The sequence below is a fragment of the Mixophyes fleayi genome, chromosome 5 (genome assembly GCF_038048845.1).
Source record: "Mixophyes fleayi isolate aMixFle1 chromosome 5, aMixFle1.hap1, whole genome shotgun sequence".
Classification (NCBI taxonomy): domain Eukaryota; kingdom Metazoa; phylum Chordata; class Amphibia; order Anura; family Limnodynastidae; genus Mixophyes; species Mixophyes fleayi.
In genome coordinates, this window is record NC_134406.1 from 32,224,547 (window position 1) to 32,248,607 (window position 24,061).

The 24,061-nt window shown below is 41.8% G+C and overlaps 1 protein-coding gene across 2 annotated transcripts in view; it reads right to left on the reverse strand.

Annotated features, from left to right (window-relative positions):
- ARHGAP21 (Rho GTPase activating protein 21) overlaps window positions 1-17,711 on the reverse strand; it is a 127,538-nt gene extending 109,827 nt beyond the window's left edge. The window contains exon 1 of one of the 2 annotated variants that reach the window (XM_075211967.1): window positions 17,431-17,711. In XM_075211967.1, coding sequence (XP_075068068.1) covers window positions 17,431-17,514 — 84 coding nt within the window. In that variant the 5' untranslated portion in view covers window positions 17,515-17,711. The remainder of the gene's footprint in view (window positions 1-17,430) is intronic. The other variant, XM_075211968.1, reaches the window with a different exon arrangement.
- Window positions 17,712-24,061: the final 6,350 nt, after the last annotated feature.

Sequence of the window (24,061 nt, forward strand, 5' to 3'; positions counted from 1 at the left end):
CACAGGAATGACCACCGAGGACTTTATCCTACAGTCACTGTATGGAGATGGATGCTATACACAGATAGATGCTATACACACAGGAATGACCACCGAGGACTTCATCCTACAGTCACTGTATGGAGATGGATGCTATACACAGATAGATGCTATACACACAGGAATGACCACCGAGGACTTCATCCTACAGTCACTGTATGGAGATGGATGCTATACACAGATAGATGCTATACACACAGGAATGACCACCAAGGACTTCATCCTACAGTCACTGTATGGAGTAACCAAATGAAAGGGAAATTCCAATACATCAGGTGATGTGTATTAAGTAGAACAATAAAACTCACATTGTGGACAAGGCCATCAAGATAAAGAGTATTTAATAAGGGGGCTGCTCTCCTTCTTACCAGGCATATACCTGGATTGATACATGTAACCACAAACTATACATTCTACAGGCACTGATGTATGGAGCACTGCTGCACATGGGAATGGGGCATAGTCACAGTATCACCTACAGCCAGTGAGGATCTCTGCTACATTACATAATAAAGGAGGGAATGTCATACACAGTCATTGTCAATAAGTGCCCCTTTGTACAGTCACTGTGAGGAGCACAACAACAGAAGGGAGGGGGGGGATGTCAAATACACCAATCACCTTTTTCCAGTCACTGTGAGGAGAGCATGGCTATACAACTGTAGTCTTTATTAGGATTATTAGCGTTTATAGTGTGCCACAAAGGTCCGCAGCATTGGATGCAGAGGTATTTTAGACATTACGCTCATAAGTTACAGAAAAACCCAAACTTCCAAATTCATTTACAATGTGCCCATTAGTAGCACTGTTTCGTTAGAGCCTATGGGCAAGACTTCACTTTTCCTCACATAAACAAGCAGTTCCCAGAACAAATCAAGACATGCAAATATGGTGAGAAATAAGGTTTCCTGTATGGTAATACATGGCTCTTATAGCCTGTGTCAGAATGAGACTATCCCCCCTTACAGCACACTCAGATAACAGTGCTCCTTGATGTGCGGTGTCTCATACATGTTCCTTCACCACTGTAACAATGATTATGGTCCCTGTTGCATCATCTACAGCAGTACATTCCTCTGCCGCTGTACTGCCCAAAACGCGGAAGTTAATAACTTATTAAACTAACAAAAGGGCATATTCTGAGCACTTGGTGGTTTTCTAAAACCAGATGTTTCCTTTTAAGGCTTACCACAATCTACATATTCTGGTTAGATCTCTAAAAACAGGAGCTTTCTAGAACAAGATCACTCATACATCTATCTAGGAAATGCAGCATAAAGGAAACAGCAATTGTATATATAGATCAATAAACATAAGAGGCAGCTTAAAGCCAATCTCCACAAAACAACAGAGTAAAACAGCCAATGACAAACCTTAAAGAAACCGTAACTTGTTTCTTGTTGGGTGAAATAACGATCTATGTATGTTCTCCCTGTGTTTGCGTGGGTTTCCTCCGGGTGCTCCAGTTTCCTCCCACACTCCAAAAACATACTGGTAGGTTAATTGACCCCAATCTGTGTGTGTGTTAGGAAATTTTGACTGTAAGCCCCCAATGGGGCAGGGACGGATGTGAGTTCTCTGTACAGCGCAGCGGAATTAGTGGCTCTATATAAATGATGATGATGGTAGAGAAACATGCAGGGTTTTCTCATAATAGAAAAATACAGCCTTTCCTGCTGCAGTTACTTTGGCAGGAACGGCACCACCACAAGTATTACCCAGTAATGAGTGATACCTGTTATACACAGAGATTTTGTTCAAGATCTCTTATCCATTTTCCTATTTATAGATATATGTAAAGTATAGGCGATACCAGACTTCTGCAAATAATGATTTACTGCAATATCAGTGTAACGCATTGAGTCATTGTTAGCACACAAATCACGTTGAAGGAGCTATAAATAGCATTGGGACACTAGTAATTGTACTTTATTGGTGATAAACATTCAGCCCAGCGTCAGTACTACACAAGCGCACTGATCACCTACTCTGGTGACCCCAGTATGTAAGTGTACATTTCTCCTATACACAGTGCAGGCAGCTATATTGCAGAGTAAATCTAATTCCCAAGAATGCAGCCGATCGATTCCCTTGGAACAGAATGTGCCTCAGCGATGTCATTAGTTCCAAGTGAAAATGGATTCAGCCCACAAAGTAGCCGCCACCTCTAAGAACCAGGTGTGCACAGTGAAATCCCATCTCCCCTTTTCTATTATAGTTCTTATTAAAATGTGAAGCCTTCAATAGATGCATCACTTTCACTACCCTCCGCTTCTCTCTCCTCTACATGAAAGCTGGAGTCAGGAGCTTGGAATTTTTTAAGGATCTCTAAAGATAGATGACAAGCTGTGACAGCTTTGCTGTGCAGTCCAACAGTTCAACCTACGCCTCACCTTTAAATGAAAACATACAATAAAGAAAAATAAAAAACACAGACATCACTAGCATGAATTGCGGGGAATACAGGTTTAGGAACAAGAAACTTATGTTTTTAACCGTTCATATCTTCAATAGACTTACAAAAATGGACACAACGTACTTCAATTCCCTTCTAAACAGAAAAAAAAAAAGAAGAAACAAATACAATTGTAGCCTACTTTAAAAAAAAACAAAAAAACAAACAAGCCATCTTCTGCTGTCCACAAATCCTATCCATATATTACAGTCAACTTATGTCTTTAAAAAAAAAAGGTTGAACAGAAAACGGAACAGAGCATTTCCCCTTTGTTTCAATGGTCCATTCATTTCATTTGCCTGTATTTCGAATAAAAATCCCATTGAAATGAATGGGCAAATCTCCATACATTATAAACAAAATTGGGCAGCATGTCCTCATACACATTTCGCAACCAGCCTGGTTCCCATTATCATCATGACATACTGCCGAGTAGGGGGCGCTTTTATAGTGGCAATCAGAAAACACTGTGCAGTGTAGAGCTGAACCCTCTAAAGGTGGGGGCAGGAATAAGGTTCTGTCATACGAGACATTTCTACCACTATATACCAGAAGTTAGGCCTGTAAGGCTACATATAAACTGGCATTTGCAATGTTTTTTAATCACATGTTCAAAAAACACAATTGGAAACTAATATAACCCAAATTTAATATGAGCTTACATATATTCAATTTGGGGAGTGGTGGGTTTGTTTTTTGTTTTTGTTTTTTAAAACATGTGTTCAAGCCAAATGCACATGTAATCCCGTCTTAACTGCATTTGCAATCCACTCCTGTAGAGATGAATCTTTTATGAAGTTTTCTACAATGTTGATGCATATCAAGCTCACTGAAATGGTACAAAAAACTTGCATTGCAACACAAGTTAAACTCACATACATGTGCAAATATGCACTGCCTCATTTACATAAGCTTAACTTGCATTAAAAAGTAATCACAAGAGTATACAAAGCCTATAGGACTTTAGGCTAGATGCATTTTCATATTGGAACAACTTGCATTTTCTATTTGCTGAAGGAAAATATCTGACCCTCTTGCAAAGACTTGGCAAACAAAAAGGCATTACTTTAGCAGTAAAACACCAACAGTAAACGCAGGCGCACACAAACTTTGGCTGAAGAGCCATTAAGGAATCACAAGCAGCCGCGCCGGGACTGCGCCACAAGCAGCCGCGCCGGGACTGCGCCACAAGCAGCCGCGCCGGGACCAGGACTCGCAGGTCCTCAATAGCTGGAGAGCCACAGTCTACATTACAGTGTCTAATTACAAGCTTGCGATATGGAGACAAGTATGCACACAAGTAAAGTAAATAGCGCACACAAATGTACCGGGGGTTTAATTCCCACAGAGTTCCAGAAGTTTGAAATAGTTTACTTGAAAAGAGACTTCAGAGCAGACACGAGCAAAGCTTTCACATGTCACTTCTGACGCGGTGGGAGTGTTACTCTAAGTAACCATACTAAATGTAGAAAAGCCTCATTTTATGCTCAAATAGAAAGACCATCTACTCCTAGGATAATTTTGCAGTATACAAACCGCATGTAAACGTATTCCAGTTCGTAAGAGCTTTCATATGTCTGAAATCATAGCGGGCCTGCACTTTGGATTGCAATTCCCACTTCCTAAAGCCTCATAACTAATAGATTGAAATAACATGCATTTACAGTGTTTAATACTAGAACAAAGCATGTAAAAGGGTCTGACAATAGAAGCAATGTTTGTATTCCCACTGGCACATTTACTTGCACCCGGGTGCACCGCAACATTTTCCTGAATGCTTCTGGATCCATTCAATGCGTGTAATGCGTGTTGAACACATTGAGATCAATGGAGGGACCTTCCAAATGCAACAAAAACTCTAGTTCACAACTGCACATTTATTAATGCAAATCCCATGCCAGTGTGTACCAGGCCAAAGCCATCTGGGGCTAACTCGCATACTGAGGCTGTGGGGGTAAAACCAGATTGAATGGACATCACTCACATGACAAGTGTGTATGTGACCAGCTACTAGTGCTGTCACATGGGTGGCAAGATCACTTCTAATTGCAATAGGAAGGGTTGTTTGAAATGAATCCTACATATACAATATCCTAATATTTGGTTTCTACTAAAGTACTGATGGCAGGATCACTGTGTGGGGTTATACCTCATAATATAATGGTGGGCCACCTTCCAGCATTATCTTACTACTACACTTTATTTTTAAAAAACGTACCCACAGTAGATGCTAACATACACTAAACAAAAAGCCAAACTGAGAAACACAGCAAGCATTCAGACCAAGAGAATTTGGAGAATTGAACAACAAAACAAGACAAACACTTCCAGGGACATTTAGGGACAGTTGCCAGTTCGAGTCACTTGGTGACAAACCAATTTTCCCGTCTTGTCAGTGTCTGGGGAAAAAACGCAACACAATTTTGTCAGTCTTGCCTGAAATTGGCACGTGTTACTTCAATGACTGCCCTGAGCAAGGAAGCAATCATGGATGTAATCAGACAGAATGGAGGAGCCTGTAACCTGCATTTGGCCAGTTATACGCTTCATCTTTTCTGAGCATCCCAAAAGTCTGTATATTTCCCTCCTAGCGTTCTATTGTAAGTGGTTTATGAATACTTAGAGAGAGAGAGATCCCCCAGCACACTGCTATAGCCAGCAACAGATCTGCCATTTTTACTGTAGATAAAAATGCAAAAGTCTTAGTTGCACACATTTGCAAATGTATGTTAAAGCCACCCGCCACTCCACTGCGCTTTTGCTAATAGGGTGGTCCTAACTCTAAACAATGAGAGTCCCATATATTTGGGCCATACATATGTGTTTTTAAATTGAGAGCTAACTTACCAAAGAGGTACCCCAGAAACCTCCAAATAGCAATCCAATGTCAGCACTCCTCAGCTACTGACACCAACATGCCTCTTAGACAAATAAAGAAGTGGAAGTTGCTCAATCAATTTATAGACTATATCACACTGCTATAGATCTGCCATTTCTAGAGAGGCGGGTGGCTTTAACATACATTTGCAAAATGTCTGCAACCAAGACTTTTGCATTTTTATCTACAGTAGAAATGACATATCTGTTGCTGGCTATAGCAGTGTGCTGGGGATCTCTCTGTGTGTTTGTTCCTTTCAGGATAACCCACACTTTCAAGCACCTGCTATAGCCTATAAATTGATTGAGCAACTTCCACTTCTTTATTTGTTTATGAATACTTGCCATTATCATGATACCAGCTTCACGCATTTAGAACATTTCTCTGTGTAGCGGGGAAACCGTTTCCATTTACTACACATAAACCATTATTTTCTGCAAGTAATATTTAGGTCAGTTGCAGCTTTATGGATGTCCGAGTGTTACATTACCCAGGTGGAGGATTTAAATATTCATCCAGAGCATGTTCCCATAGTATATTGTGCACGGACATCACAATTAGGGAACATTTATTCGTCAAAGCACTAGCATAAGACCAGATCAGAGATATAACAATGCAGTAGAATAGATTAACAAGGTGCTGTCACAACATTTTGAGGGTTAATCAGTGATGGGCAACAGTTGTCACAGATCCCACAAGCAGGCCCTCAACCCACGTGGGCGTCGTACAGACTGTGTGAGTGCACTGGGATCACTCTGTACCCTCAGAAGCACTTTAACCAATAGAAAAAATGACTCATGACGGTCGCCTGTTCATCACTGGGCAAATATTAAGATATTATTATTATTATTATTATTATTATTATTATTAATAAAAATCTAAATATACATTATCCAGTCATAAAACTGGATAGAGAAATCTACATACTGCTTGGTTTTAGATTTCATTAGTAATCTTTGCAGGAATTGCTGCCAACTGAACAAATTCTAAAGCAGTATGTGTGCGTCTTTCATATCGTTTTCATTGGCGTATCTGACTAATAATTAAAACCTAAGCTCATAATTGCCAAAATGAGATCACGGCCCTCATTTATTTTCAGACTCTCTCCTGTCTTATCCCCATCGCTATATACTTATTAGTTGTGTAACTTATTACTGCGTAAACAGACTACACATGCACGAGGAGAGCACACCTAAAAGAAGATCAGAGGGCTTCACTAAAGGAGAATTGTTTACATTTGCAAACGTATGCAAAATGCAGATCAACTCCTTGCCCTTTCCATTTATTTTTTTTTGTCGAGTGGTTTATAGTTTAAATATTACATGTAAGATCTATCTAGCAGTTAGAACAGAGAATAATTTGCATCTTATTTTCAGACTACATTTATATAAGCGGAACAGGCCATTAAAAAGGTTTCATGTGATACTTTGATACAATAAATGCATTATCATATGTATCAATAAAAAGGTCAAGCAATAGGGTGTTGGGCCATGTGAAGTATTTATGCACCATGGCATTCCGTCTACCAATGTATGGAATTATGCAAAAGGGTTGCAGAAAGAAAGTCATTCATCTGTCACCTGGTTGATGGAATACACTATCTCAGGCATTGTGTCAGGATCCTGTTGTACCCTGCAGTATACAGCTGTGTCCTAGACACTACACACAGTCCGTCACCCGATAGGTCACTATATTCTGGTCTATTGCACTGTATGATTTGGGGCATATTCAATTGTTAGTTTTCCGCGCCGCGGAAAAACTAGTACCGTTAATACGGTAATAGGTAGCTGGATTTCAGCTCGCGGCTCAGGGAGCTGCGAGCTGAAATCCAGCGAGTAAATTACCGTATTAACTGTTTTGACACGCACTATTACCGTAGTAACGGTAATAGTGCGACGAGCGCAAGATTTTCGGCGTTTCCGCCGACAATTGAATATGCCCCAAAGAGGTGTTATACCATTACAACCAGCCCTGAACAGCCATATAGTAGCCTGTACAATATGTATTAGGTGAAGGAGGTCGCAATAAAACTGCGCCTTAGTGATGTCACCTGCTCCTAGTGAATTAATTAGCTGCACTCTCAGATGAGTGCACAAATAACTGCTATCACTGTGTGTAGGTGGCAGAGCCGTTGCCTTTAATCAAAGCTGGGGGATCTTGCTTTTCAAAGGCTCTCATGAGGCAGTTTCCTATTGACATCATCTCTAAGGAAGCAGGTGAGGCCAAGCATGGAGACACTGCACAATTCAAGGAAACTTGTGCTTGGTGAGGTAGGAGTCTATACCCAGGAATAAGAATGTTTATTAAAAGGACAGACATAAATCTGGTTGTGATACTGGTGTGTCCGTCAGACCAGCAGCCTTGGTTGAGCAAAGCGTAGGGAACTTACCACTAACATTCAGTCTGAAGCCAGTTTATCCGATTAGAGCTCGACGACCAAACCCTAAGAGGAAAATGTTACTTCTTCAACACAAGTATCAGCCTTATTAGACGTCAACTGATTTGTTTGTAACCAGTGCTTCTGTAAGACGAGCAATCCGGCTGCATTCAAGAAAAAGGACTGGTGGGGGAACGCAAAATATTATATTTAAACAATACTTCTTTCGAAACACAATATACAGCTGAGATATTTTGTCACCCACACAGCGGACGGAGGCAGACATTTTGCAGTCTGAACCACTATTTATCCGAAAGCAGCCTATCCATTCACTGGCAGCCACTGCCGAAGCATGAAGCACAGCGATTGGCTGCATTATAATGGATATTGGTACAGACAACAAAATGGCCAAACTGTGTGTATAGTCATGTCCCCAACACGGTACACTGTAAAAGAACAAAATGAATGCAGCATAAATGTACAATATTAGAAAATCATTTAAAAAAAACAAAACTTTACATAATCATTTAAATGTTCTATTATCCCACATGCAGTCTCAATTTTCCAAAACAAATTGAATCCTAGCATTGCTCACCAATCAATTTGTCTACCACAGTGTTGGCTAACCTGTGACACTCCAGGTGTTGTGAAACTACAAGTCCCAGCATACCCTTCCAGCAATAAGCTGCTATATATTGGCAGAGCATGCTGGGACTTGTAGTTTCAGAACACCTGGAGTGTCACAGGTTAGCCAACACTGGTCTACTACGTGGTGTAATAATTCAGCTACTAAGGCACTGGTGACTATGGCAATAATTCATTTTAAAAAGAAGTTTCCACCTTCAGATGACCAATTTATTAGCTTATTTATTGCCACACGTTACTATGTTTCTTCTGTGTTTAAGCCTCATTGGCCCTGGGCTCATTTCAGGTTTTTGGTTGTTTTTTTTTTCCTTCTTAAATCACGAAGGAAATAGTAAAACAGACGCTGGCTAGCCTGTGTACAGTACATATGGAAGGATCAAGTACATGAAAGCTGAAGCAATAAAATAAAAAAAAATAAAAAAAATAAAAAAAAAGTTATGGTATCAAGGAGGTCAGGGCTGTTTTTTTTTTTGTTTTAATATCCCATCCTGAATGTTTACCATAATTATATATTTCAAAGAATCCAGCAGTATTTCACAACATGTGCTATCAGTATGGAAAATTTTAAGGGCATCTGGGGGAGACGCCACGAGCGGTTGAGAGCTTAGTGCATTGCTTTCATAAACATTATACATTTTCCCAGGTAATTCAAGTGCAAAATAAAAGTGTTTCCATTTCCTAGCTATTCTGAGCAATATCTACAGAAACGTCAAATAGAACCTGGAAGCTGCACCATACTTGGTTACCAGAACAACCGCCTGGTCTTAGTGTAAACATGTAAAATAAACAGTTACCACATTTGTCTAAACATTAACAGCAGGTAGCCCCAAGAACAATTGAGCGAATATAAGGAGCTGTTGCCTGTAGACCGCGTGTCTGTATCAGGCTGCAAACACACAGGGACTATCACTGCCATTGTCTGCTCAGACAGCACCTTCAATGCTTCACAAACTGGAGTCGCATCTACGGAAAGAATCGGCTTGAAAGTGAAATCTCCTCTATCTTTTGCTCTTTGAAATACTGACGACATACAGAATTATTACAAAGTAATAATTACCAGAGACTCCCCTTAAATAGTTGATGCACGGCCAGAAGTTGCCATAAAATTCCAAAATTCATGGGGGGGAGAGGGGGGTCACTGACAATCTCTATCCATTCCTACCAAGCAAGACGGCAAGTCTGTCACTCATACTCTATCTCAGAATAATGAAAGATAGAGAAGCACATCCTCCTTACATGACAAACATGCTGACAAATTAAGAATGAACACTTCAATTCTTTAAAATATGTTAGTTAGCCCCATAATACAGGGCCTTTGAGAGATGTATATCTATAGCGGTTTCTAATGCAAACACAAGAAAATAACTGATTTAGATTACAAATAGGTAGTAAATTAAAATTCATAAAGAAGGTGAATAAAATAAGCTATGGTGGTATGTTCCAACTCAGATTTGGCTGTTACTTTTCATATTCCCGCAGGGAATTCAAAGCAAAAATGTAGATTCATGGATCAATCAGGTCATAACGAAGTAGAGTTTTGTGGCCATATGAAGTCACAAGTTAACCCGTGCATGATACTCATGCATTCTAGTCAAATCAAGCTACTTAAGGTCTTAAAAAGGTTCTTGTCATGCACTTGGGCCTAGCCCAGGCCTCTTCAGGGGAAGAGCGTTACTTCCCGACGCAAGCGCCCTTTTTAATGTGTGTTCATGACGTAAAATTACCTCACGAAAATGAGTTTGAGCCCTCAACTCGTAAATTTAGCCTTTACTACCCCTCCCACGGGGGGAAGGGGGGATGATGGAAGTTAACTGACTTCACTATTCTAATTTTTTTGTCAAATAATGTCAGTATACCAAATTTCAGGTCAATTGGATGAGTCCTTTCTGAGAAAATAGTTTTTTCCACACACACACACACACACGCCGCTAGGCTTTTACTTTTATATATTAGATAAAGCTAAGAATTTAGTAGGTCAGTGTATAACTCCGCCCAGCAGGTGGCGCTGCAGCTTGTTTTTGGTTTTTTTCTCACACACAGACTAACACACGCCGCTAGGCTTATATATATTAGATTAGGCCACATCAGAATACTTTCTAACAGGTCATGGAAGTCCAAGGTGACTTCTAATATCCATAGTAATACACAGTAGGGGGTGCATTATTCCTCATAATAAACATGTATTCCTAAAGAACAGTGAAGTGACAATATACAGATATAATATACCTCAATGTTTACATCCATTAAAATCACTTGTGAATTACTGTAGTGCAATATGCATCCTGACCATGTGCCAATGTTTCATAATTGTTATTATAAAATTTATAATAATCTGCTGCTCTAAACACAAGAAACAAGCGAGTATGATATAGCAACTGAAGCACAGGTGACCTCTGCACTGGGTGGTTCAATGAGCTGGCAACAGGACACAGCCCGAGGAACTCAACACAAACAGCAGGAAAGCTGGATATAAGCCACAATCAAGAAATGCCATTCACAACATGAAGTCTTTATTCCTAGAATAAAACAACAAAGACAGAAAACGCTGGACTGCCAACACATCTACTCTATATATCCTTAGCTAGGGTCCACTCATTCTCTGTTACTCTTGGTGCAGTTATATGACCATCATAGGAAAACCACTGTCTATTGCTACTTTAATGCAGGTCATCACACTGAAAACAGTGAGAACGGCCTATAAGTCCATCATCATCATTTATTTATATAGCGCCACTAATTCCGCTGTACAGAGAACTCATTCACATCAGTCCCTGCCCCATTGGAGCTTACAGTCTAAATTTCCTAACACACACACACAGACAGAGACTAGGGTCAATTTGATAGCCAATTAACCTATTAGTATGTTTTTGGAGTGTGGGAGGAAACCGGAGCACCCGGAGGAAACCCACGCAAACCCAGGGAGAACATACAAACTCCACACAGATAAAGCCATGGTGGGGAACTGAACTCAAGACCCCAGTGCTGTGAGGCAGAAGTGCCAACCACTAAGCAACCGTGCTGCCCCAATTCCAGCCAGCATTATATTTACCATGGGAAACAGAACAAACTGCTTTATCACAGAACAACAAAACAAACTTAAGTCCAACATTCTAAAACAAATCAGCTTTATCAGCTTTATTGTAATAAAACTCAGTACAAGGTACAGAATGGGTAGATTTCTTAGGGCAAGGAAGATATGGTACCCCCTCTGGTGCGCTCTATTTGGAAGAGACCCCCTAGACAAGGATTATTTCAGTGTAAACACCAGACTTTTACTGAACAGTTTATCATCTAGGCATCCTCAGAAAGCTGAATAATTAAAGTTGAACGCTCATGAAGTTTGGACGGAGATTTCAGCTTAGAATTTGTCATTATCCCTGCTCCAAACCATGATCGAGTGTTCATACAAACTAGATAAACTCAGATTACCTACAGCGCAGTAAGCCGCAGCCACCACTAGAACAGGCGCTATAAAACATATTTCCATGATAAACGCATATTCCGTATTCATATAGCACTTGCCCACACAAGTGGTTTTTTTGAGCTGCGTTCCAAACAGTCAGACAACTCTATGGATGTCCACATGAACAGCAGTGAAATAAGCGGATCAGAGGTTATCTATGAGAAAATGAGATCAGCACCATTGCCTTAAGGTCTCTTCCAAGTCGCCTATATTACTATTGTTCATGTGGACAGCAAAAGGCAATCAGCATAGAGAGTGGATCTCCAGAATGCAGTTTCAGTCAGAACGCATCTCGAGATGTATATGGACGAGCCCTTACGTTATTCTTAGATACACCAAATATTGTCCATACGAGTACAGAGTAAGGAACCACAATACAGATTAATGATCTCTATCATCATATATACGTGTTCTATCCAGCACCTATTTCCCGGGTGCTCCACCCGGCTGCTTCTGTTTTTACTTGTTACCCGGCTCTTGGAGCCCAACAGAGTCCTATTATAATAGAACAAACCATTGTCTCTCGTATTAGAACAGGCACTATATGAGCACTACAGCCAGCAGTGTGTGTTAGATCACTGACCACCAGTCTGACCACTCCTGGCAGGTGTGGGCCATAACCTCCAACAGTTTTCAATATTATTGCAAAGTATTAAAACTGCCCTCACGAGACTACTACTTAATGGCACCCGGCTGGCAAAATTTTCTGGGTATACTGAATAACACTGTATATGATAACATGGCATCCACAGGGTATATGCAGTCAACTATATCACAGGTAAGACACATTAGTTTTACCTAGTGAGTATGAGCAGGGAATCGCCTCTGGCTACATCTTCAACTAATTTATTTTCATCGTATTTTTTTTTATTTTTTTTTTTAAAAGGGCATCTGGTTATGTATTGACAAAGTGCAGCACTCAAGACATCTCAAAAAGACATTTGGAACTCACTAGACTGACTGCATGTACTCATCTGACCCCCCCCCCCCCCCCTGCGCTTTTCAAAACAACTACACCTCACCACCAAAATTGCAAGAAGGAAAATTTAAGAATTGAAAAAAAGCATGGTTTATTTTAAAAGGCAACAGGTACGTGGGGGTAGCTCAATTAGGTTGGTCATATATAGCATTGCATTTGAGCAGTTATAGAAAATGACTAATAATCTTAAGAAATAAAGTTAGCAAGAGATGTACTTATTTTAAAACATAGCATCATCCAGTATTTAATGGGATTACCTGAACAGGAAAGGAACTTTCATTCATTCTGCAGCAATTTACAGTAGCCATACAACCACAGAGAACAACATCACAGCCACAAGAAAACTGATCAGTCATTTTTAATAGTCCATTTCAATAACCTCCGCCCCTCATTGACCTCACCCTGACACGTACCTCCACTTACTGGCAAGTCACAGCAAACAGATATTAACAAACGGTTTCACATCATCTACAGGATCACAACTGGATAGTGTGTGTCACGCCCTTCTGGGGCTCCTGAAATACAACCAACAAGCTCTCTGCAGTTTCTTATCTTCTTGTCAGAGAATACAGTGAAAGTGCACAAATTAACACTTTATACAGTAAGGTGCAATAATCATTTTAATTACAAAGTACGAAAGATGGAGACTCAACAGCAGCAACAGATATTCAAACTCAGAAGGACATGTTATCATTCACTATAATTTCATTCTTTGCAGAAATGAGTTTCTATTTTAATGTAAACAACTATATCCCATAGATATGGACATAAATTGTAACAGAACAACCAAATATTCAAGCGTTTTTACAAATGGTAAACACACTGGTTTAGAAAGGCAACTATATAAAACATCTCTGCTTTGTCAGTGGTTCAAATAATATAACCACAAATCACAGGATAGTGGGTGGTATTGACAGCATAAAAAGGTCACATACACTTAGAGGGGAATTCAATTAGCCGCAAAGTGTCTTATGAACCTACCAAAAGACACTTTGCGGCGGAGATTTTGACAGAATTCTCTACTCATTTTTCCTTGAATCCCAGAGGTGTGAGGAAAAATTAATTAGATTTCTACCGTAATTGACAGCAATTTGCACGGCGGCAACTGAATTGCGCCTCCATAGTGGACCAAAGTCACATAATAGTGTGTTGGGCCATGACTCCACCGAGGATATATGACAGAGATACAGCACTTTTTTTCATCCAATGAATGTCACTCATCTGGTGTTGTCTCAGGTGTCTCCAGAATATTCCATAGCTGCACGATTGGGTTCCGATCGGATGTCTGGGAAGGACAAGGTACATGGATATCATCAGTGTCATTCACTGACAAACTACAAGTGCTCTGTGGATGGGGGCATGGTCATCCTGGAAGATGACCCCTCCAATCAGGAAAGAAATACTGGGGTTAAGATGGCGACAGTACCAATGGGTAGTGATTTGCATTAACCTTAACTTGTAAAAGGAATGGCTGCACCCAAACTATGCAAGAAACCACCAGAACCCTTCATAGTTGGAAGCAAGCACTCAGGGCTGTAGAGGTCTTTGGGCTGGCATTCATCCATTGGTCAAGAACATGGCACCATATCATTTTCCTCCACTGGTTGATAGTCTGAAGCCTTGGCACCATTGAAATTGCAGAGTGGATTGCCAGGTGTGATGAGCGATTATATGCATTGCAACTGATAGATATCCTGCTCCATGGAGATCTCATCGGACTGGCTTTTGATGAAGTTGGTGGAAATTTGCAGTGAACTGATCTCCAGCAGCTCACTTATTATGGTCTTACAATTCAAATTACTGCACACACATCACAGAGTATTTGCTATGCCCGCTGCCGATCATGTTTTTCATCTAAAATTACAGCCATGATTGTGTAATAGGTAATCAGGGCAATGCATGATCCTGACCATTCTGGGGTGTAATTTGCGTAACTAATGCTTGAGCCCATCTGTGTGGATGAAATTATTACTTGGGTCCCTCTACTAAGGTTTCCATGTTTCTACACCCGACCTGTATATTTGGAGCAGAATGCGCAGTTTCAATTCCACAAAAAAAATGACGCCACACTAACCAGCCTTTCAGTGGTTCTATACATAGCAGAAATGGAAAACACATACTCTCTACAATATGGCACTTTAAAATGATTGATGTATAGCTACATTTAGAATAAATCTGCAAAAACACACCCAACACATTTCAGTAGTTCCACCCACTCCATCCATAGCTGAATCTAATCATTTGCATTGACATGCTACCTACTTTACAGCTATATCCCGGACAATCAAAATCTATTGTTATGACCTTTATTGATATTAAATGGTAACACCACCCATATGGGAGATGTCGCTCACTGAAGCCACCTAAGGACACAGACACTGTAAATCAAATTGTGTTCATGAAAGTCATTTTTACAAACTGTGAGACTCCCAATGGATCTCCTAAAAGCATTCATATCTGTAAAATCACTTCTTATAAAGAACAATTCATTGAGCATTGCTTCACTTGTAGTTTTTCTACCTTCAAATAAAAAAACCAAAACATAACCACACAGACGGAATAGCCAGCTGCTTGCAAAACAATGTGTAACTCAGAAGTTGCCATTTCTTGCACCAGCAATAAAATGGAATATAACTGTGCGTGGTAATCTAGTCCACCAGAGAATTCTCAGCAACAGTAAAATTCTGACACCTGTCACAAGAGACAACTCAAATACTTTTTTTTAATATAATGCATGCCCACCACATACATGAACGTAAATTAATTCTTTTTCTTGGTACTTTGTGCATTTTCGGGATCATCTCATAATGTACAGTTATTCATAACAGCCTAGCTGAAGTGTGTTTAAATATGCTGGCAAGACACACCCAGCCAAAGCTGGAAAATGAACAAAACAATAATACAAAATATGGTATATTTGCTGACAGTTTTTTGAAACAATGCAAGTAAGGTTTATTCTTAATTTCTAGAGCTATTGCTTTGGCTTAAATGTTACTGGAGGGAGTAAACTATTTGAAAGTTTAAAAACCAAAAAAAAAAGTCACGCAAGAAGCATTTAACCAGCTTCATTCCAAAGTCTAACGCAGCTGCCTGGGGCTGTTATGATCACACATGATATTCGGCACAGAAAAGTGATAAGAGGTAGAAATGGGCGTTGGATATGTCATCCTAAGGGATTGTGCTGTAGGCCCTCATCACTTAGCGCAAGAAACCCAGCTGTCTTTCATTCAGCTTAGTGCAAGGTGTGTAAATTCACTAGCTTTTACATACAACAAGTCAGCACATATCCGTCTTGACAGACATCAATGTAGGTCCCCACACACATTTCACAGTACAGAAATACCAGACTACAGCACGTGAGCTAAATAGTTCTAAAATGACAGTTTACTCTGTAGTACTTAAATAAATAAAATTAAACAAAACAAAAACACAAGAAGAATTTCTGACAGATAAGATTTTTATGTTTACATCCACTTGTAGCACCAGATTAAAATAGCTACAGAAACACACACGAAAAGATAGATCAAGACATAAAGGCCCCAAGATCAATGGGCTACATAATAACACACAAAACTACATAAAGTGTATGGAATACAGCAATGAGATGTGTCAAAAACACAGTGACTCTTTGTCAGAACCTAAGGAGCAATGTGCCCACACAAGAGTTTGACTAAACGCACTTGTTCAACTCACATGCACTAGTAAAATGGGTAAAAACACAAAATCTAACGTCTGCATGCAGATGAATGAGATTTTTCTGAGACTTAAGTCATACTGTCTTCTGAAATTTTAAACGCAGTGGTAACATAGCTTGAAATGGCGGAACTGGTGCCACTGACACTATTGTTACCTATTTTTCTAACACGCTTTTTATTAGTATGTCAAAAGTACAAAACAAAGTAGTAAGGTGTAAATAAATCCTCAATCTCCAGCACTTCCAACACTCCATATGGTATGATTTTTGCAGAATCTGGATCCCCAAGGTGTATGGCATCCTGTCAATTCTTCCATTCCAAGTGGTCTGTGCGATTGGAAGATCTATGCATAAAATTTTACAGCAGCCATAAACAAACTATTAACATTACACAAACCCCCTCATCAGTCCATAACAGTTACATTATCAGTGAGGTCTCACAAAGAGGTTTTGCAGCAGACCAGTGCCACTCTTCCCCATTTACACCAAATTTATGCTTTTAAACCTTGCCTAGTGTAAAGTGCAGCAGCAGTGTTGACTTTTGCAGGCCTGTATTGCAGCAGTGCTGGCTGGGCACACTTGTCTGAATGCACCAGCTACCCAGGAATAAAAAGAGAATTAAAGAGGAGGAGTCACAAGTTTCAAGGGGGGGGGGGGGGGGGACAATGTGGGTTATTCTGGCTAAGTGTCTCCTGCCAGGGAGGCCACACTGGGGACCGACTGTGGTTATTCCCATTATTAGTAATATAATTATATCATTACACACAGGTGAGAGATAAACCACCTATGGCCGGCCAGCTGCTGTAGGACTACAAACCCCAGCACTGCCACACATGATCCAGGATGTGAGAGCAACAGCTTGTCCAAGCCCCATAACACACCACAGCCGCGGGATCTCACCTCAATGCCCGGACTAAGGGGCGGCTGCTGCTGCTGCTTCCTCTCGCCGTCCTCCTCAGGTGGAGCTGCCCGGCGGCTCGCCATGATCCCCTGTGACAATTACAAAGGAGACACGAAGGAGTCCACATTGGGAACGGAGAGCGGGGACATGGGGGAGAGGCTGAAGCGGAGCCCGGGCGCTCTCACCGGGACGCGGTGGGGAGGAGCCGCTGGGGAGCCCCGCAGAGAGCAGACATCGTGTCACTCGCTCGCTCCCCGTCTACAGACTGAGTGTGTGTGTGAGAGGCGCTCGGCGAACGGGAGAGGGCGTGGCTGCGCCCGACCAATCAGGAGGCGAGACCTGTGTCACTTCCCCCGCCTCCTCCCTTAACCCCTTCTGTTTCGGAGAGAGGATTTCCAGAGCATACACTAAGCGCGGTTCTCTCCGTCCGACCGCAGCAGCCAATAGGTTAATGGGAAAGGCGGATACAGTGCGTGACGTCACCCACCTGAGTGTTATAAAAGGGAGAGCGCTGGTGGCAGATGGAGGGGATACAATTAGATAGTCAATAGCGGGAAGGCTGAGTGCTGTGGGCAAGCACTGGTCCCAGCAAAGGTGTCTGTCTGTAACAAAGACCGTATGAATGGATTCTGAGGAGAGTATTCTGAGGCTCTGCAGCTACTGTGTCTGGCAGGGCACGCTGGGATCAGTAGTACCACAGTACTTGTGGAATGGACGTGGCTGGGTCTTTTCTATGCCTGGCAGTGCTTTCTCATCATCATTTATTTATATAGCGCCACTAATTCCGCAGCACTGTACAGAGAACTCATTCACATCAGTCCCTGCCCCATTGGAGCTTACAGTCTAAATCATACTTGCCAACTCTCCCGGATTGTCCGGGAGACTCCCGCATTTTGCAAGAGTCTCCCGGACGAGTGTGGCAATCTCCCTGATAGGAAGGGGGAAAAATTTAGTTTAAACGCCGCGATTCACCCGGAATCGCGGCGTTTAGCCCCGCCCCCACTGTAAAATGACGCGATTTGCGTCATTCCGTCACGGGGGCGGGGCCAAAATGACGCGATTTCGCAGCCCCGCCCCCTGCACGCCCACGTCCCAGCCGGCATCTCCCTGAAAAAAAAAAAAAAATGTTGGCAAGTATGGTCTAAATTTCCTAACATACACACACAGACATAGAGGGAAACTAGGGTCAATTTGTTAGCAGTCAATTAACTTACTAGTATGTTTTTGGAGTGTGGGAGGAAACCCACGCAAACACGGGGAGAACATACAAACTCCTCACACATAAGGCCATGATTGGGAATTGAACTCATGACCCCAGTGCTGTGAGGCAGAAGTGCTAACCACTTAGCCACCTCGGACTATTATGTCTCTCTGGCTGGTTCTTGCAATTTCACAGCAGCTGGAGAGCTGCTTGCTGCATGTCTACAGGATCGTTGCAAGTAGCCGACTATTTTGGGTGTACATGTAACCTTGGAGATTGTGGGGTTTTTTTTTGGTGTATTTTAGTTTTCTTTTTTTCCAAATTAATAGTATCCACATTTAATAAATAAACCTATTTCCTCCCAAACAGCCTTGCATGTAAACAATTAATAGTCACACTTAATAAATGGCCCTCCTTCTCTCCATCCTCAGACCCATGTTCAATTAATAGCCCATAAAGCATCCCAGCATTATATGAATGGTCCCCTTGCCACACATTATATTAATAAGCTCCACTATAACCACATTATTAAATTAAATATTCCCCACCATCAAATAAATAGCTTCCATCAATAAATGAATAGCTCCCACCACAATTAAATGTTTATTTCTATTATTAAGGTAATATCTCACACCCCTACATGCACTGCATTGAAAGCCCCCTTGCTACCCTCCTGACACACTTACATTTAAAGCCTCCTTCCCTGACTCTTACCTTCTCCCTGGTGGAGTTGGAGCTTGCTGCTGGTGCTGCTTGTAATCTTCACACAAACTGTCAGCGCTGGGGGAGAGATGGGCAGGTGTACAGCATTGTAGATGTGAAAAGAAAATCGTAACATTCGGCGATTGCCTGCTGTAAGGTGGCTGGTCCTGGGTGGAGGGACCTGTCACCAGGAAGTATTCTGTGCCCTGGGTACCACTTTTCCAGGCCTGAATGGAGGACTTTTGGACGACTGGACCTCCCTCCCCCCAGTGCGTGACTGACCAGTATAATATTTTGTATGGTAAAAGTGCCACACATGAAAAGCACATGGTTAACCCATTTAACTACTTCACTACAGCGCACATAAGTTTTCAAACCTGCCATTAACACATGCACTGGAGGAAGTTGTTTTTTAGGGCTGCACCAGTATGCAGCTTGTCAATTCTTTTGGCGAAAAATACCTCATTCCTCAGTAATGTCAGTAGTTCCTATTGAATTATTGAGCTATTTTCTTATAAAAATTGGTTAATCCCACAAAGGGGCAGCCTACTCTTTTGTTGTTGAGAAGGATTCTTATAAAGCGAAAACTTAATGTGGGCTCCAACTTGTAATTGAACCATTCAGTTCTATCCTTTATAAATAGTATCTAAAGCTGGGTGCACACTACAGGTTTTTCATTCAATTATTGTGCCAATCACATGATAAACGACCATGAGGTCTGATATCGCATTTATGTGACCATCATGTTTTGTTATAACAAAGCACATCATATTGTTTGATTTGGTTTAAGAAACATCCTAAAAATCACGATCAACGTTGGAAAGATGTTGGGCAAATGTGGTAGTGTGTAGGCACTCACGAGCAGCAGCGTAGTCAGATCTCTATAGAGTGTGCAGAGTCACAATCTTTTCAGCAGATGGTAATGACAGATGAGCACAGACCTGAAGGTAAATCGTGTAGGTGTGTACACATATATCTGCATGCTCATCGGGACTTTCAGTAGTTGGTAAAATCTCATCTGCAGTCATTTTCTGTTGTGCATACCCAGCTTTAGACTACATAAGCTCCCGCACCAAGTTCTGATGTGACGTGTGTCTGGGATGCATGCTGTGCTGGTCCTGTTTCTGCTTCAGCTGTGATTGGAAGCAGGTGCATACAAAGAATCAAGATAAGCGTCTTTCCCTAGGAAACTCATTCCCCCTCCACTCTTAGTTGAACACATGTGGCTAAGACAAATTCACCAATTTGATTGGAGGATCTCTATAAAATGATTGATTTTTGACCAGCAATGACTTTCAATGTGCTACCACCCACTTATTGTGGCACTCATCAATAATATTCTGGTTATAAGTATCAGTCCTTTCTGCAGACTTGCTGAAACCGATCTTGAACTTTGTAAATAGAGATGCTTTTGTAATGTGAACACATGGCCAGACTAATTCTATACTCCCTGCTGGGATAGTGGCTAAGGAAGGCATCTGTCTGGTCATTAAATATTAATATATACATTAGGCGTCTTTTTACAGTCCATATCCAGTGGAGGACAGGTTACTTTTGACATTGTAAAAAAAACCTGATTTGCATTAGAACCTCTTTTGCATTCCTCCCAGTTGCTCTGCTCTCTTTCATTACAAATTATACTAATTTTGGATCTCTATATGTATTTTATTAGGGTGCTTTGGACTAGTTTGGGCAACTTATTGTATTCAGTTTTCTAAACATCTAATATGTCCCTTTTTTGAATGGGGTGGGAATAGAACAACCTGTAGCCAATCAGATCATTAGAATACTGAGAGCAGCACATATTATTTCAGGAGAAGGGTGTACTAATCTTGTGCAGATGTTCACTAATGGATTGTGTTACACCAATTTCACATTGTCATCCCTGCAATTTCCCAGGTTTTTCAAGCTGGGTTGTTGATGTGTCACAGAGCATCACAGCTCAGATTTCGTTCACACTGCATCTTGGACCCAGTAAATTCCTGGGTAGACTGTGTTCACACTGAACACGGGTCTGACCGGGTCTCCCTTTCAACATCACAAGAGGAGCTCTGATTGGCTCCTCTTGTGGTGATTTTTTTGTTTTGTTTTATCTTTTCAATGGTGTTCGGTGAGACTCGGGTTGAAAAACCCAGGTCGCATCGTTCACACTGCAGGTGACCGGGGACTGACACGCGAATAATACCGCTCTCATACTGCCGTCCCGGCAATATCCTGGGTATATGAACCCGGGATATTGCCGGGAGACAGAGGCTCCCCCGGAGAGAAATTCATGGGTAGAACCTGTTCATACTGAACACGGGTTTGCCCGGGTCTCCATGGCAACATCACAGGAGGAGGTCTGATTGGCTCCTCTTGTGATGTTTTTGGGGTTTTTTCAACTTTATAATTGTGTTTGGTGAGACCCAGGTTGAAATTGAATTGAATTACCCCACCAAAAGTCCCGGGTCTAATTCCCGGGCAATCAGACCCGGGAATTAGACCTGACACCATCAGTGGCGGATCCAGGGGGGGGGGGGGGGGCGATCGGGACGCAGGGGCTTGCTGCAGGCGGCTGCACACTGTGCAGGTCCGTTCTGCAGTGATAATGTGCTGCCCGGCTGCTCTGATTGTGTTTTAAACACAATCAGAGCAGCGGGGCAGCAAACACAATCAGAGCAGCGGGACTGCACATTATCACTGCCAAACGGACCCGCACATACTGTGCAGCCGCCGACAGCCTTAGAAGTTAGAAAGGGGGCGGGGCCTAAATCGCCTCCCCTATATCGCCCGGGGTAAAAAAAAAATCTAGATCCGCCCCTGGACACCATTCATACTGCGCCCGGGTTTTTGGTGCAGTATGAATGGCGTATAACCTTGCAAAAGCCCCGGATATAATTTCCGGGTCATCAGACCCAAGCTTTTGCACTGACCCCCTTTCACACTGATCTTCAACCCCGGTCGTTGGAGCGCGCCCCTGCAAAAATCTGTTTTTTTAGGCAGTGTGAATGGGGTATAATACCGCTTTCATACTGCCGCCCCGGCAATATCCCGGGTTTTTCAAGCCGGGTTTTTGCCAGGGCTCGGAGCGTCCCAGCTCAGAAACACCATTCATACTGCACCTCGGACCCCGGAATTTCCCGGGTTGACCCCATTCATACTGCACAAGTCTGTGCCCTGGCAATTTGTGGGAGTCATCACCAGAGCAGTTTTCATTGGCTGAAAAATGGTGATGTCATTGAAAGGTGACTGTTTTTTTGACGCATAAAGATGATGCAAAAGTGGGTGGTGATTGTTTACCACATTACTTTTCATCATGGCCGACGACTCACTTTTGTGTAGCCCAGAGTTCATGTTCATTTCTCCTAAACTCCTTCTCGAATCTTCCACGGTCTCCCACCGATGACATCATCCTCCAGAGACAGGCAGACAGCCAATCAGCTTGTTTTCTGTGCAACCCGGGTTGAAAAACCCGGGTTGCACCATTCATAGTGCAGGCAACCCAGGTCCGACCCGGGAATTACCCCTCGATAAATCCCGGGTTGAAGACCACACTCCAAAGACATACTAGTAGGCTAATTGGCTGCTCTTAAATTGACCCTAGTCTCTCTATGTCTGTGTATGTTAGGGAATTTAGACTGTAAGCTCCAATGGGGCAGGGACTGATGTGAGTTCTCTGTACAGTGCTCCGGAATTAGTGGCGCTATATAAATAGCTGATGATGAAATATCATCTATTTATATAGTGCCATCAGTTACACAGTGCTGTACAGAGAAAATATTTATCACTCCCATCATCAATCCCTGGCCCCAGTGAAGCTCACAGTCTAAATTCCCTAATATAAACTCACTAGGGTTAATTTTATCACAAACCAAATTCTCTTGCTATAGGTGGTCTTAAGAAGACTCCTAAATACTTAATTTTCATAGTTTGGGACTTCAGTTGGACCTAAGGGCTTCCTTTTCTTAGACGGGACATGTAGCAGCATGGTCTCTGACTTTGAGAAATTAATTTTATAACCAGTCCCACTGTAATCGGTTATTACCTTGTATAAGGAGTGAGATTTTGGGTTGTGTGAGGGTCAGTAGGATGTTGTTCGTGAATCATGATATGCTGGTGTTGCCTAAATCCACTCTATGGGGTAAATGTATCAAGCTGAGAGTTTTTCGGCGAGTTTGAAAAGTGGAGATGTTGCCTATAGCAGCCAATCAGATTCTAGCTATCATTTTGTAGAATGTACTAAATAAATGATATCTAGAATCTGATGGGCTTTTCAAGCCCGCCGAAAAACTCTCAGCTTGATACATTTACCCCCTATATCTATTGTGGATTTGACAGCTGCTGCCAGAGGTTCTATTAACAGGGCAAAAATCAGGAAAGAGAGTGGATAACTTGTCTGATGGTGATGGAAATTACTTTCAAGGGGGTTCTGATGACCATGACCCTAGCTGATGGACTTGTCGTTTGTACACCTGAAAGAATGTTTCTGGACATTCCGAAAGCTCTCAAGTTTTATTGGCCCTCAGTTGTACTTAGAATGGCGCAATGGGATGAACCTCACTTAATTGGGTTGGACCAGTGTAGGGAGAGTCCATAATTTTTTGGGGGGATTTATCTGACTTTTGTCCTTTGATAACATGCATGATTTTTTTAACAGAGGTTTTGCTGCTGAGTTGCTCTGCCATGTGATGGGAAAATCTGGGGTGCTTGGTGTTGTAGTGGAAATATGTTAATTATTTCTTCTGTCC